Here is a 16308-nt window from a genome sequence, read left to right on the forward strand (position 1 = left end):
GTGCCACCATGCCACAACACTTTTTCTTGAGGCACTAATAACCCAACTACCAGCTAACCAGTGGGGAAGGTTTCCACCGGCCAATTGAGTGGATCCCAGCAAACCGGCCATGTCCTATTGGACCTATTTTGACACACTTATGGCCAAAGGGGAGCAGGATAGTAAAGGCTGAGCTTAAAGGAATAGCACTAAGGAAGAGGAAATAGTGGAGGAGTCATCTTTTGAGGGTGAGAGCGGTGACGAGTTCAGGATGGAACTCCACGGAGAGCAGGGTGGCAAGGAAGAAGTTGAGGAGGCACGGGTTGCCGAAGGTGAAGGGGAGGAGCCAGCCGCGGAAGTGACGGTAGCCAAGGGGATCATACCATGACTACGGAGTGTAGTGGCCGAGTGGGGAGCGAGGAGAGCTACAAGAGTTGCATTTGCACCACCACAATTGTCCCCTACGACACACCTGGTGACACCACACGGAGTATGGGAGTTGTCCCCTTCAACACACATGCGGGCACCCAGCACACTGCGCATCCCCACATCATAAGGAGTTCAAGAGGAGACCCTGATCGCTATGTTAATAGTCGGTACACCTATGACTGAGGGTACCACACTTGTGGCCGACGATACCACACCCACATTTTGAAAGCCACACCTGCCACAGGGGGGTTCTGCAACTACGAGTGTTGCACCTCCGCTTGGGAGTGTTAGAGGGATGGCAACAGCAGATGATGCAGATAAGAGACTTGACAGTTTCTCGAACAAGTTTGATATGGGTATTGTTGAGACTCCACCACCTTCACCCAACCTACGAGTGGGCACCCACTTCCAGCAAGAAGTAGACACACAACAAGGGCTTGTACTAGCAAAGCCACTAGGAGAGAAAGAGGCGAGGCTTACCAGGAGGGAGGAGATACCACCTGTAGCCATAGAGGTGATTGAGGATGAGGAAGAGAGTGCACATCAGGGAGATGCCTCCCTAGTGATGTTGAAGGATGAGTCGAGCAGGAGAGAGGTACACGACAACCACATTTGAGTCTCAAAACCTGACCCATAGGATGCTCTCGAATCCATACAGAGATTCTTGGAAGAGTTGGAGGGCATGGTTGCAGTCGCACGAGGGGTGGTCGATCTCGCTAGACAGGTGGATATGGGATCTGCCTCAGTAGAAGCGGAGAGACTCCTCGCCTTCATGAGGAATGGCTGCGAGCAGGAGTTCACCCAACACTTTATAGCCCATGGGTGACTGACCACGGAGACACTTGAGATGATGGAGGCATGGTGCAGGCCACACTCACAAGAGAGGCAGGGTAATATGATAGATACCCTCCACAATATGGAGAACTTGTTTCGGAATACATTTTTCCGATTGCAGAAGGCAACCCACTCCATCGATGAGGCCGAGTTAGAGAGAGTGGCTGCAATAGAGCAGGCGACAATCACTCAAGAAGAGTTGGTGTAGCATCAGAGACTGACCACTGCCGAGAGGGAGGAGAGTGGCCTTCGAGGGGCAGCTAGAGCAGGAGAGGGCATTCAGAGCAGGGAAGGAGGTACAACTCAAAGAGATGGAGGAAGGTTTGGCAGCAGTGATGGGAGAGCTCAAGAGTACCAAGGAGGACTTGATGGAGGCCGTACAGACGGTAAGGGTAGCACAGGAGAGGCAGAAGGTAGCAGAGCGGGATCTATGGCTCCTTTGTGGTGCACCCAGGCTAACATCCTCAGCCACTCCAAGGACATCCTCTCACCCTGCTTCTCAATCGTAGATGTTATAGTTCATCAGCTCCATTTTTGTTTTGCCATCTAGAAGATGACTTCTTTTTGGGGGGGGTTGATGTTGGCGATAGTTTTGCTGATAAGAATAAATAATGTTTTGTTTAAATAAATGGCAATGTAATGGTTTGTAGTTCTCGGGTAGTTGTTAGTTGCTTGCGGTTGGCACTCTTAACCAACCACCAAGTGTTATATAATTTTGGCTTGTACTAGGAACTAGGACTCTCTATTATTGTACCCAATATATGTTGATAGTAAAGTTATATCTTTCGGCCATATAGATGTGTTGTTTCTGAATTACTATGTTGAATATGATCATTGTTATATTTCTATCTACTCTGTAAGTAAAAGCATTCACCAAAGGGAGTAAACATAGGTTATATCATGAAGAGACTATCTTTGGTATCTATCTAAATTTGTACATCACAAGAACTCTTACGACCTCCCTTCTCAAGTGATATTATAATAGGTGTGGCCCTCCTTGCAAATCAGTTTCATCCATGATGAGCTCTAGTGTAGCATTTATTTTCTATAATGTCATCTCTCTTTTCATCATGTAAAGCTAATTTCAAATCTGATTTTCATTCACTCACGACTCATGTAAATCAACTGTGGTACCTGGATCAGTTAAACAATGGTCATTGCAAATTGTGAAAACCCAAGGAGCTGAAGCGAAGAAAACACATAAAGCATATTGCATTTGCGCAACAAGGATTAGGGTTTTCCTTTGCGATATGCGCAAACACGCATTATGAGCACGTGAAACTTAAACCAGTGAAATAAAAACTTTATGATAATAAAGTTTATTTTGTAGCTAAAAATATTTAAAACCATAAAAAATATTTTCCAATGTTTAAAACATTACAAATATTTTAAATAAATGCATTTTGGACTTAAGTAATTTGTTAATTTCTCATGCTGGCCAATTGGTGTAATTTCACTGTGGTCAAATAGGGCCCCCTGGAGTTATGAAAACTTGTGTGGGATCATGATTAATTAAATAAAACATGGGTTTGTGGTTGGAATTTGCACAACAATTAATTTCAGGACCTTTGTAAATAGGCCCTACGAAGGGTGGGGCCCAACTAAAAAAAATTAGTTTTTAAACCATTTGAGCTCAGAATGCAAGAAAATTGAAACTGAAGGCTTTGAAGACAAACCAACAACTGGGTCACCCTTAGATTTGCAAAATTTAAGACTTTTTTGAAACACCTTTTGGGCCATGTTGGAGCCGCAAACACATTAGCAAGCATATCAAAACTTATCTTGAGACCACGAAACTTGGTGACCTTACTACCATGTGTCCCAAAATACTTTTTGCCAAACGGATTTGCATGACAACATCTAAGATGCAAACTTTTAATTGTCAAAGTCAGGCACTTAGGTAGATTCAGCAAAGTGCAAACATTGACTTGCTTTGTGTTCTTGGCAACCTCAAGCATTGCAAACATGTCAATTTTGCAGATGCCAACACCTACAATGCCCAAAAAGGACAAAATGCTAGAAATACATTAGAAAACTGCTCCAAATAAGTCATCTCATGAAACAAAACTTTTCCAAGTGCCAAAACATCCAAGTAAACAACCGAAAAGTGAAAACACAACAAATTGAATAAAAAATACCTAGCGAAAAAATTGGAAAAAGTGCATGGACCGCTATGTAGAGCTTTAAAAGACCTTTCCAATACCACAAGAATCATGAAAAAATAGATATAGTCAAAAGTTATGAGTTCAATAGCCAAAAGTTAAAGTTCAACAACCAAAAGTTATGAGCTCAGGAGCCAAAAAAAGACATCGGAATTCAACAGGCAATGAAATAATCCAACTACAAAATCTAAGAAAAATACTCACACCACAAGAAAGTGCTTTAGAACCAACTTTCCAACAATATCTGGTTTGCCAAATTTGGTATTATATGCCCAAGTTATGCTAAAAAGAAAATAACAACTCCTTTAGGGAAAGACTAAGGTTTGGGGTAGGGTGTGGGTCATCCATACAACTGACATCATATTAGCATGTTGATGACATCCGTAGACAAAATATTTTGACATGAACTAAATATTCTCATGTGGATGGAAAATGACCAGGTTGTTGAAAAATTGCAAATAGATAGGAATATTCCCCCAAGAACAAAAATATTATGTCCATTTGATGGTAAAATACACAACGCCAATATATTCCTAAATGGGATGGAATATACTCAACCTATCTCAAAATTGCCAAAAACCACTGGAAAAAAAGTGCCATCGAACAAGGAAAATCAAGCCACCAAGCAAGGAAAAGTCAACACCGATAGGGTTTTTGCAGTAGCCGTGAGGGAAAAGGCTGATGAAAAATGCCAAAAACACTGTCGGCATTGGAAATCAACCAAAGTTGTGAGAAATTACATGGTTATATAAAAATGGCTGCCACTAGGAGTATAAATGTTGTCTAAGATGGCAAATAAAAACCTTGACACCAAAAAGTATTCCAAGGAGCCAGAATCACCAACACCGCTGAAAGGGAAGCCAAGAAACCAACGATGGGAGACCGCAAAAAATAAAGATCACTATCAATGATTAAAATCTACATTAAAACAAAAGCAACCACTGGAAAATGAAAAAGCAATCACCTTAAAAAGATTATTAAAAAAAGACAAAAACCAAATGAACACCTAAAAACCCAATAACACACACAACATGTCAATTGTTTCTTGCACCCAAGAGTACGACTATATGGATCCATACAGATCCATAAATTTGATTGTAGGTCCTCGACAAAGGAGACATTTCGCCCAAGTCCCTACATCCTCCAAACATGTGGCATATCCCCCAAGAACAAGGCTTTGGAACAAAGTTCCCAAACTCGAACTCGACTCGGACTCGGCAAGGCCGACTCAACTCGTGACTCAGTTATGACTCGGCAACAACTCGGCAATGACTCGGCAAAATAAAAAAACCCTTGAAATTTAGAGATTTTTAACGATTTAAAACTTGTTTCATGCACCCATTATTAAATAAAGCTTAAAGACATTATAACATCATCAAATAGAAGCTAATTTGATCACATATATAAACATACATCCATCACATGCGTAGAAATGTAAATTGTAGCTGAAGGAAATAGAAAACATAGATATATAGAGTTATAAATGTTGTCAAATGTATATAAAATTCATGACATCAAATGTTCCCAAACATATATGTAACTGTAAACAAAAACAAGTCTATGGCTTAGGCTCTATCTCATCCTCAGCCTCAGCCTCAGCCTCAGAGTAGTTTGTTTGCCTCCTACAAAGGCGTCTAAGGTAGGTCCTGGATGACTGAGTAGCCATAGTCTCCACCGGTGAGGTGCCACAATGATCAACATCAGTTGTGCCTGTGCCGGATCATGCTCTATCCTCCTCCTCTGCCATAGCCACAACCTCAGCCTCTCTATCTGCCATGTCTGACATGCCGCGGTGTGAGTCCTGGAGCTCAGACTCGGTGAGTTTTACCATAACTTGCCTGACTCGCCCATGTCAGGCGAGTTATGAGCAAAACTCGCAGAGTCCAAGTCACGAGTTGTCAAAACTCGCCGAGCTTGGCTCGACTCGCCAACTCAGCAAACTCCCCTGACTTGCAGCGAGTTTTGATACTCTGCTTTGGAATGACAAGTATTTTAATAGGCATTTGGAAACAAGGAACAACAAAGAAGTTAATGGTGCACCAGCAATTGAGAATCAAACTAGAAAGCAATTCAATAAGAAAGATTACAAATGACACTTAAACCTACTAGTTTAATAAATAATTAGCTTGAGAACCAAACTGGCAACCAATCTAATCTTGGCCCTTTGTGGATTTTCAAATTTTCATATTGCAGCCACATAGTTTTACTTTAGGCCCTTAAATGAAGAGGAGATTTCATTTTGTCATCTTTGATTTTTCAACTGCTTTCTTAAGATGTTGTATGTACAATATAATAGTAGATTTGTGGATTGCTTGATTACAAGCTGCATACACTATCTGGACTAGGTTTACGTGGGGCATGGTACCACCCTGTTCTTTTTGCAAAATGCATCTGAGCACTACAATGTTTTATTAATAGAAAATAAAACCAAATAAATTTATATTGAATGGTACACACATGTCAACCTAATCTTCAGATAGACATGAAAATTCACATTTAAGGTAAATAATATGCTTTCTGGTCATCCCTGCACTTCTACGCATTTCAGAAAATGATCAAAAAGTAATAGAGGAGAATATAGCAATGGCTGTAATTGAATGGTTGGTGCTGCACATGAAGACAGCAAGCAGAATAAAAGAAGAATGTGTATATGGGACAAACACGGATAATTTTGAGGCAAAAGGAAAACATCCCATCTATTGAGCCACTTGAGATTTGAGCACTACATCTGTAACCATACCTTTTTGATGAAATAAACTATAACCTTTAAAAACTATGAGTATTAGAAATAAACTGAATACAAGTTCAAATGTTTACTAAGCTAATGGTGACTGGCAAAGAAAACATATAATCATAACCAATTTGACAAAACAGCTTCTAACTTACAGCTGATGCAACTGCTTCTCTGCTGCCACCATATAGCAACCCAGCAAGAACGCCTATTACTGTTGTGGCACCAAAGTCTATTTTTGCCCTTTTCCGTTCTGCTTCCTGTTTACACAGAGATGGTAATATTTAGTTGTGCCCTTAATTGTAAAACAGAATACAAAACATCCTAAGATGAGTACCAGCATGTCTAATAACAAGATTGTCATGAAAATGATGCCTAAATAGACAAGCCAGCTTAAAAGCATTCTGATGCATATTGAAATTATCATATCACAGTTAAATGCCCAAGAGAAAATCAAACTAGAACTTGATAGAGAATGAAAAATTAATGTGTACAAACTACAAACACAAAAAAGGAAGCCCTGGAGAATAATTAGCTTCAGATTTGAAAGCATCAATTCCAAATTATTTGTTGAGCATCTTAGCAATTGAACCTTTCAGATGTACCTTGCGCAGTACAGGTATAGCTTGCTTCCACAAAATTTGGTACTGGAATTATAGACGGTAAATATCATCTATTTGATTTTGATCAATAACACACTTGAAATATTGACTCTCATATCCCTACTAACAAATGTGAGGATTTATCCACATTGGTTAGAATTATGAAATTAATCCCATATTGGTTAGAATTATGAGAGCAGGATGACAGGAGGCATTACATGCTCCAAAAGCTTTGGTGATGTAGAAAGCTTGAGGATGTAAGCCCAATGAAATGGATTATTTTCATTGTTCCTTCCTCACTAATAAAATGACTACTCATGGAGTTCATCTTGTAATGACTTAAAAATTCCCAGGCCTAATACACAGACATGCATATAGATATCTATATCACTGATTCATAGCTCTGCAAGTCCAGATCCAGGTCAAATTTTGTAAAGTCCTCTGCTAAGTTTCACCTTTCCTATTCTGTTTTAGTTCAAGTTTCCTGTCTAAATGATTGATAATCAGCACCAGTGATTTATTCTGAACTTGGTTCTGACTGATTACTTAATATGACAATTCATTGTGTTTGTTGTTGTGTAGCTAGGTCGGATCCCTTCTAGGCCTGACCTAGTGCACAAAATGCCAAGTGGCCTGTCGGCCTTGGCATTTGGATATCTCAGTTGTATGAGTCTAACTGGGTCAGGCCCTATTTGGGTGAACCATTTGTGTGTAACTTGTGATTAAGTTAAATGTAACTTGCAACTAAGGGAGACTCGTATGTAACTTGTAATATATAGGTTTGACCCTATCCTTGGCGCCAAAAGTATATGGCCGACTTGAGATCTATTAGGAGGTATTGATTCATATATATGCAAGGTTATGATTGCATCAATAGCAATGAATTCAATAACATGAAGGACATGTAGTGTGGTCGGGGGTGACGATAAGAGCTTATCGTCTATGGTTGGGAAGGCAACAAACCTGATGTTTGCCTGTAGTTAACGAGCACCACCATAAAATCAACATGGTATCAGAGTGGATTCCTTCTATAGAGTCTAACCGCTTGAAGGTAGATCCTATTCTTTTGAGGGAGTTCAATCAAAGTAATTTGCAGACTGAGAAATCTAAGTGCAGGCAAAAGTCGATTACCGAGCCTCTCAACTCAGACGTGAGCATCGCATATGTTCTGCATCGAATAATGATTGTTGAGGTGCCGATGATCGCCATAGATCTGTCATTAGTACTCAATGACATATTCAATCCGATGCCTTGGCGTTGAAAGTCACAAAGCCTAGTATCGAAATGCCGACGGTAAGTGGAGTCGCTATGGACATCTTTGTCCGTTTTAACATTCTATATTCGAATTCTTCATTCAGGGAGGAGAACATGTTGTGGAGGGTTCTCTTCGGCGATCGTAACTTTTACTAGCAAATGAAAGTGACGGAGATCGCTCGCTTCACAACGCTCGTGGCTAGAGACATCGACAAGGTGGCAGCAAGCATTCTGAGGATTCAACGAAGCGATGCGAGTCGGTACACATGCTATCGACTGCTCAGTGTAATGGAAGGTTGAGATCAAGCAGCAGCATAGTGGCGAGTTTTGTGATGATCACATTAAGCCGTACACAAATGTGAAATGTGTGCGTATGGGGACGAAAGCGAATGGAGGCACCTAACGATCAAGAATGGTAGAGAAGGCCTCCATGCAATAACGCCTTGCAACAACTCACATCATCCTAGAAGCTTCGAGAGTCACATGAAGCATTCGTTTCACTGAAGCCTGCATAGGCATAATTAGATGGGGTTGCGAATCGGATGATATTGCAACTGAAGGACCAGTTATTTGAGTTCTTACTTATGTCGCTCTTGAAGATCATCTGACGTTTGTCCTAGGATGGGCACTGCAGATTAGCATTCTGGCACACCCTGCTACAGGTGGATTTCTATTGCATTTATGTGGTTGGTCCATCACTTTGTTGTGGATGGTATTAAAGGCAGCTCCTCAGATGATGCTTAAGCTATGCACAGAGCAGATATTGTGGACAGATGATGAGTGATGGTGAGGGCCAAAGGCCACGCAGCCATTAGATCATCACTAGGTGCTTCGGTGTGATCAATCCAAGTAAATGGAAATTCCATTGCTGAGCAAAATTATAAAAGATAAGTTCTCTTTATGTTTGAATGATGTTCATGAATTTTTCATTAAGTCATGCTACATCATTGAACAGTGAATCATGTATTGATATTTCCCCCGACTATCATTATCTCTCTCTGAAATGCTTCTAGGACGAATCAGAGATTGCATTCAAGGAAGGAAGATTGTGTTGCCAGGAATAATCATTATGTTATGTTGTTATATTATGTTTATGTTGTCATCGGTAATAATGAGTTACGACGGTCAGTTAGTTAGCCGACGGGTAGGTAGTTGGAGTCGCGATGGTTGTGTCGCACCCCTTTGGGTATTATATATTGTGTACCTGTTCTTCGAAGTATGATCATGTTAGTCGTGTCAGATGTAATGTTATAAGCACTTATTGTACATGGACTGTGGAATTAATACAGAGGCTGGTTATTTAATATATTTCCATTATGTTCTGTGCATTTACTTTCTGCATTTAACCGTTTACCCGAGAGGGCAAACATTTGGCGCCGTTGCCTAGACGTACTCGGGAACGGAAGACACGGATGGCGCACAGACACAATGGGCCTACCCGTTGGTGAAATAAACCCAGAGGCCGACGACGCGCGAACAGAACTTTACACAGGAGAAGACACGGCAACGTGAGAATTTTCAATTTTGCTCCAGGTAGCCATTCAGACCTACGTCCGACGAGAGGCGGCGGAGGCAGAAATCCCACCAAGTGCCGTGTGGACAGCGCTGGAGGTTAGCCCGGCAGTAAACCGGTTGATGAACCACCTCCCCCGATTGCTTGCACAGGCATCGCTGGCACAACAGGCCCGCTTGGAGGAGATTGCCCAGGAAGAGCGACGACAACAAATCCTACAACGCTACGAAGAGAACAGCCGACGGGAAACGGAACGAGATGGCACCAGGCCAGGAGGGAATTGAACCTTGAACATCTTATTTTCAAATAAAAGTGTCATTGACACGAGTTGTACTTGAGCAAATGAATTAATAAAAGACATATTTTGATTTATGAATTGTGAGTTATGGGAATGTGTGACAATTAATGCCAAACATATTGAATAAAGATAGGAATAAAAAATCAGAAACGAACGAGTGGGAGGCCACGCAGAGGGCCTTGATTCTGGAGCAGCAAGTAGAACGTAGACGGAGGCTGAGGCAACTTGCCGAAGGACGACCTGCCAAAGGGGGGCCTGAGGGGAACCAAGGAGGTGTCACGGAGGGTGCAGAGGCCGACGGAAATTTCTACGCGTCGCTAGATCATCGTAGGATGAGGAGCCACGAAGAATTTTTAGAAGAAACAAGGTTACGGCGAAATCTAGTCGAGGAGACTCGGGATCAGTTTAGAAACTTATCCCTTATGCCACAGAGTGAAGATCACCAACGGGAAGCAGGAGTGGGCACGTGTGAGAGCGAAGGGGAGGGCAACAGTACAAGTGTAGGTGCCACACAGGACAGGCAAAACACCATACCTCCAGTCGTCCACGCAGGACACACCACCCACGCCACCGGAGGAAGCAGCACAGGGCCATAGACACAGACACAACCGCCCCCAGGAAGACGACCAGGGATGGCAAGTAAACAAAAATTGCCAAAGTTCACAGGGGACGGCAAGGAAGACCCCTTACGGCACTGTCGTACATGTGAAACCATTTGGTCTGCCAACGGGGTGACAGACCAGAATGATTGGGTATAGCAGTTCCCAGCCACGTTACGTGGAGTTGCCATAGATTGGTACTCCGATATAGATAAGCAAAAAGTGGCCACGTGGGCCAACCTACAGAAGGAATTCACGAAGGAGTTTCGGTTGCTCCGTGATGACAACGAAATTGTAACAGAGATATATAGTACCAAACAAGGTACCAAGGAGACAATACGGGCATACAGTCGGAGGCTGAAAGAACTCTTGGGTAAAATGGAAAGCCAATCCGCAGATGGATTGAAGAAACGATGGTTCGTTGAAGGGTTGAAATCCTCCCTACGGAGGAAGATGAAAATTGTACCCCCGACGTCATATGACGACGCTTATAATAGGGCGATGGACCTGGAGAGCGAACACAAAACATCAAAGAAGAAGAAAAGTTATAAATCCTCATCCGAGGACGACGACTCTTCACAGGAAAGCAGCAACGACGACGAGGCTGGCAAACGGGTGCAAGCGCTCCAGAAAGACATGGAGCGAATGAGAAAGGAATTCAAAATAATGAGAAGCACTGGTCGGAACGAAGGGGACATATGGTGCACTGAGTGCAAAGAGGAAGGGCACACAAAGGGTACTTGCCAAAAGAAGGCATTCTGCGAGATTTGCCAAGTGATGGGACACTCCACCAAGGAGTGCCCATACAACATGAAAACCCGAAGTACGCAAATGAACCAAGTGCTATTCACGGAGCAAGCCACAACATCCGCACCAGTGGGTACCGGCCAACATATTAACACAACGGCATCATCTGGAGGATACTGGGACAATAGACGCGGCGGCGGAAGGAATAGCAACAATAACAATTACAGAAGCCGTATCTAGTATGACGCCAAGGGCCGGCCAATTATCCAATGTAGGGCCTGTAATCAATGGGGGCACTTCGCCCATGATTGCACGAAGGAAGTCACCCCTCAGCACCTCTGTCGTTGGTGTGGGCCAGGTGACCATGAGGACGCAAATTGCCCGCAGGCAGGGGTTAATCTCCTCAACATTGAGAAGGCTGAGAAGACTCGTGAGAAAGAAGTACTGGCGATCACCCACGCCCAGACGTAAAAAGCCACTTATCCCGACCCCCGTACGGAGAAGGAGAGATTACGGGAGGCAAAGGCCAATATTGAACGTGAGATGATGACCGAACGACGGGACAACGAGGTGGTGAGTACATCATCCCGTACGGAAGCGGAAAATAACATCATTGGGCAAATCTTGCAGATAGAGGTGCCGATAAAGGTAAAAGACCTTCTAGACTCTATGCCACAATTGAGGATTGCTATCCTCACCAATGTGCAAAGCACCGCATTGTCGAGTGCACCACAGGTAGGGGTTCCCGCCACCGCATTATCAAGTGCACCACAAGTAGGGGTTCCCGCCACCGCATCGTCGAGTGCACCACAAGTAGGGGTCCCCACCACCGCTTCGAAGAGTACACCATAAGTGGAGGTTTCCGTCAGCCCTTCGACTGACCCGATGTTACTAGCCTTGAGCAGTGGTAGACACCCAACTGTGGTAGAAATGGGTATCCGTGGGACCATTCTGAAGGACACCATTGTGGACGGGGGATCTGGGGTGAATGTACTACCAGAAGAAACATGGAAGCGGCTGGGGAAGCCCACCCTGTGGCCACCCACATTCAACCTGGTGGGAGCGGACCAACACGACATTAAGCCACTCGGCCTGTTGATGGCCTAGCAAGTGACAATTAGTACGCAACCATTCTTGTTAGATTTTGTGGTTATTCCCTCGAAGAAGAAAGGCTATGATGCCATCCTGGGGAGAGCGTGGTTGATCAACGCGAGGGTAAACCACAACTGGAAGAAAAATACACTTTCCATGGAGAAGGGAGGGCGGAAATATACCATTGACCTACACACCCAAGATGTCGGTGAAGAGCTCGCCTCTTCCGACTCGGACTCAGAGGACTCTAATAAAGGGGAAGGGGGTCCCGATGAAAGCAAGGGCAAGAACGCGATGGAGCCGAACAGTGAAGGGGTGCTCGAATTGGAGGGATGTTCTGAAGATGAGGTATGCTCACTTAACAGGCTATTCCACTGGCAAATGGAGGATTACGAAATGTTCCAAAGCTACAGGCTCGAAGTAGAGGAACCAAAGCAACCAACAGAGGTGTACCTACCGGAATACAAAGAATATTGGAAGGGAGACGCCCCAAACCCTGGCGACGTAGATAATTTGAAGAGTGTTGGCAACGATTGGAACCCTGTGTGGAAGACCGCAATCTTCAAAATCTTTATTATTCTTCTTCTTCTTATGTACAGGAAGGAGACCGTGGTCCCTATAGAATTTGTGGTTCCAGGTCTTCGGATGGACATTGAAAATAGATTGGCCACCAACGGGTACAAATTGAAACCCTACCACGCGAAGCGCGCAGGGGACTCGAGAGGTCGGACGGACACCCGAGAGCCCGAAGGGGGACTCGAGAGGATGGAAGGGGACCTGAGAGGCCGAGTAGGCGACTCAAGAGGCACGAGAGAAAAGCAGGAGACTTTTGGGCGAGGAAAACCGAGAAGGATGAAGGGCGATCCCAGAGACAGGGGACCCGAGCCGAAGACTCTCTAGACAACATAAATAAATTTAAAAAAAAAAAAAAAAACCGTATGGTCGTACAAGACAATTAACTGTACGGCAGGAAAAAATTGTGAAAAAAAACACCACTGCACAGGGCCGTACGGCAGATGACCATACGGCTAGAAGAAAAAAAAAAAGAAGAAGAAGAAAGACGTGAGGCCACCGGCTTCACCAAAGGTGGAACCACCGTAGGTGGGACCACTGTGCGGTGGAACCACCGAAGGTGGTCACACCGGCGGTGGGACCACCGACGGTGGATGCCATCGTGCGGTGGTCAACCGCACACCCAGCATAAACCCCCTCACAACCGCACACAAAGCCGCACAACCGCTCCGTCGTAATGGTCCGCTGTACGGTGGAGGGGTATAGGCCGCACGATTGGGAAGGTGGCCGCACGATCGAAGGTGCCAGTGCTGTTGTTGACCATACAGGGAGGTTGTATGGCCGGGGTGCCATCGGGGACATTACAGTGCCGAAAAGGAAAAAAAAAGATGACCAGATTTAAAATGATTCGCTGGAGTTTGAAGCCAGGACACTGGAAATTCAGAGTGGAAAAGAAGGGTTTTTGGCATCTTAAAATATCACAGAAATATTGTGCGCCATGGACTTTTGTATGGTTTTGAGGGTTGTAAATTGGTGTTGGCGGCAGGGGCGCTGCCCCTCGACCCCGCTGGGGCACTGCCCCAAACCCCGCGAGGGGCGCTGCCCCTCGACCCCACTGGGGGCATTGCCCCCAGACCGCCAGTTTATTTTTGAGCTACAGAATACCACAAGAAGTGTTGTGCTTGTCCATACTGTGAGAAAGAAGCCTGCAGCCAAGCATTGGCAGGGAAGCCATAAGCCGTCGAGGGAGACGGATTTGGAGGTTGCGAACAAACAGAGTTTGAGGGAAGGCATTGCAGGTCCGCACAATTGTATGACACCAGGGAGTTATTCAGTTCAGTTTTTAGCCTTTGGGGAGTGTGATGGAGGATTTGAGGTGTCTCCTAGCATTTGTGCCAGCGGATTGTGGCAACCTCCAGGCATGACTGGTACACTTTGAGGAACTCGGAGTATGTCTCGGCTGGACGTGAGGTTGCCTTGGTGGATGCACAGAGGGCTCGGGAGGAGCTGACCACCAGGTTGGAGGCAATAGTTGCGTGAGACTTAGTTCAACGTACCCAGGAGTTGGATGCTGGGAGAGCACCACAGGTGGCTATCAAGGACAAATTGGCTAGGGAGACAGTATCATTTGAGTAGCAGTTGGTGGAAGCTGAGACTGAAAAACGTGTTTTGCAGACAAGTTTGGGTTAGGCACAAGAGGACTGTGATGGCAAAGGAAGCAATATTGGTGAAATCCGCATTTGAGCATCGGATGGTAGCAGAAAAGGGTTTTCAGGCGAGGACGCAGCAAGTGTATAAGATCCAGGCCTGACTAGAGTCAGTAGTTCTTGCCGTTCATCTCTATTTTGTATTTAGTCGTCAGAGTCTGTAACGTCCCCTACCTGATCTATTTAAATATACTAAAATTAATAGATTTTCTTCAATAAGTTATTAAGAAGTGCTTGTCTATTTTCCGCATTAGCTGATTAATTTCATTATTCATAGTTCTTAATATAGATATCAAACCCTACTACTACTTCAGTTTTAAGGGAGAAGGGTTTACATATGCTACCAAAGCGCTTAGAGACCAAATACAATAGGTTCCCTCAAAGTTTATAGATCCAAGCCCTTACCTATCTTGGGTCTATACCCTCAAGGCTTACGGGTCGTTGATCCCCACCCTATCTTGGGACTTAACCTATTGCTTGGATTTAGACTGCCCCTCTTTGGAACATCTCAATCCCATCTTCTTAAATACGGAAAGTAATAACATGATTTAGACTTTAAGTATATATATTTCTTATGTATTATGAATATATATATGAAATTAAGTATGACTGTCATACATATTGTAGTCCATATTAGTATTACTATTAATTCTGCATAAGAATATTGTTGGGCTTCATATATTAAGCATACTTATTAAACACATCCCCATGCATACCACCAAGAACAAGGATGTTACTACCTGTAACTTAATAACAGTTCTGATCTGATCTGATTCATGGTGATCTTACTAGATGTTTTTAATTCCTTTCCTTTATATCTCTCAATGTGAGGGAGAGGTCACACCTCTTCATCATGTATGCCCTTTAGCAAGAGACACACCCTTTCACCATTAGCACCCTTTGAAAGAGTGCAACTCTTCATTATTTCTGCCCTTTGAAAGGGACACAACCTCTCATAATCAGATCTGCACTTATTATTTAAATCAGATCTGCACTTCTTACTTCCAAATTCTTCCCCCCTCAAATGAGTTTCTCTTCTCCCTTTTATATCTCACGTTTGAGGGAGTCACATCTTATCAATTCATGCCTTTTGACCTTTCATTAGCTTTAATCAAATTTTAATTACATTTAATTATATTTTTTTATATTTTTATTTTTATTTTTATATTTATTCTTTTGTATTTAATTTTTTATTATTTTTTATTATTAGATTATATTTCAAAGTAGGGACATTACAGAGTCGACTTCTTTTCTTGGAGGGGATGATGTTGCCGGGAATAATCATTATGTTATGTTGTTATATTATGTTTATGTTGTCGTCGGTAATAATGAGTTACGGCGGTCAGTTAGTTAGCCGACGGGTAGGTAGTTGGAGTCGCGACGGTTGTGTCGCACCCCTTCGGGTATTATATATTGTGTACCTGTTCTTCGAAGTATGATCATGTTAGTCGTGTCAGATGTAATGTTATAAGCACTTATTGTACATGGACTGTGGAATTAATACAGAGGCTGGTTATTTAATATATTTCCATTATGTTTTGTGCATTTACTTTCTGCATTTAACCGTTTACCCAAGAGGGCAAACAAATTGCTTGCATTTCTTCGCAGAGGAAGAATCAGCATTCAGTGGGAGTTTGACATATCGTCAAAAGTAACCTTGGACGAAGAGATCAGAAGGTTGATATTTGCTTCAGAGGGAGCTTGACATTTCAGCTTCAGAGGAAGCATGACATTTCAGCTTCAAAGGGAGCCTGACATTTCAGCTTCAGAGGAAGCCTGACATTCCAGCTTCAAAGGGAGCCACGTCATCATGAAGATTTGGTTAATGCATTTTTCTCTGTGATGGAGA

The 16308-nt window shown here is 43.4% G+C and overlaps 1 protein-coding gene across 1 annotated transcript in view; it reads right to left on the bottom strand.

Annotated features, from left to right (window-relative positions):
* The window catches only part of LOC131066914 (uncharacterized), a 122968-nt gene that overhangs the window by 22202 nt on the left and 84458 nt on the right, over nt 1–16308 (bottom strand). Inside the window, exon 4 of the mRNA XM_058001812.2 lies at nt 6291–6395. Within this exon, the coding sequence (XP_057857795.1) occupies nt 6291–6395 (105 nt within the window). The remainder of the gene's footprint in view (nt 1–6290; nt 6396–16308) is intronic.

The sequence above is a fragment of the Cryptomeria japonica genome, chromosome 9 (assembly GCF_030272615.1).
Source record: "Cryptomeria japonica chromosome 9, Sugi_1.0, whole genome shotgun sequence".
In the NCBI taxonomy this organism is placed as follows: Eukaryota; Viridiplantae; Streptophyta; class Pinopsida; order Cupressales; family Cupressaceae; genus Cryptomeria; species Cryptomeria japonica.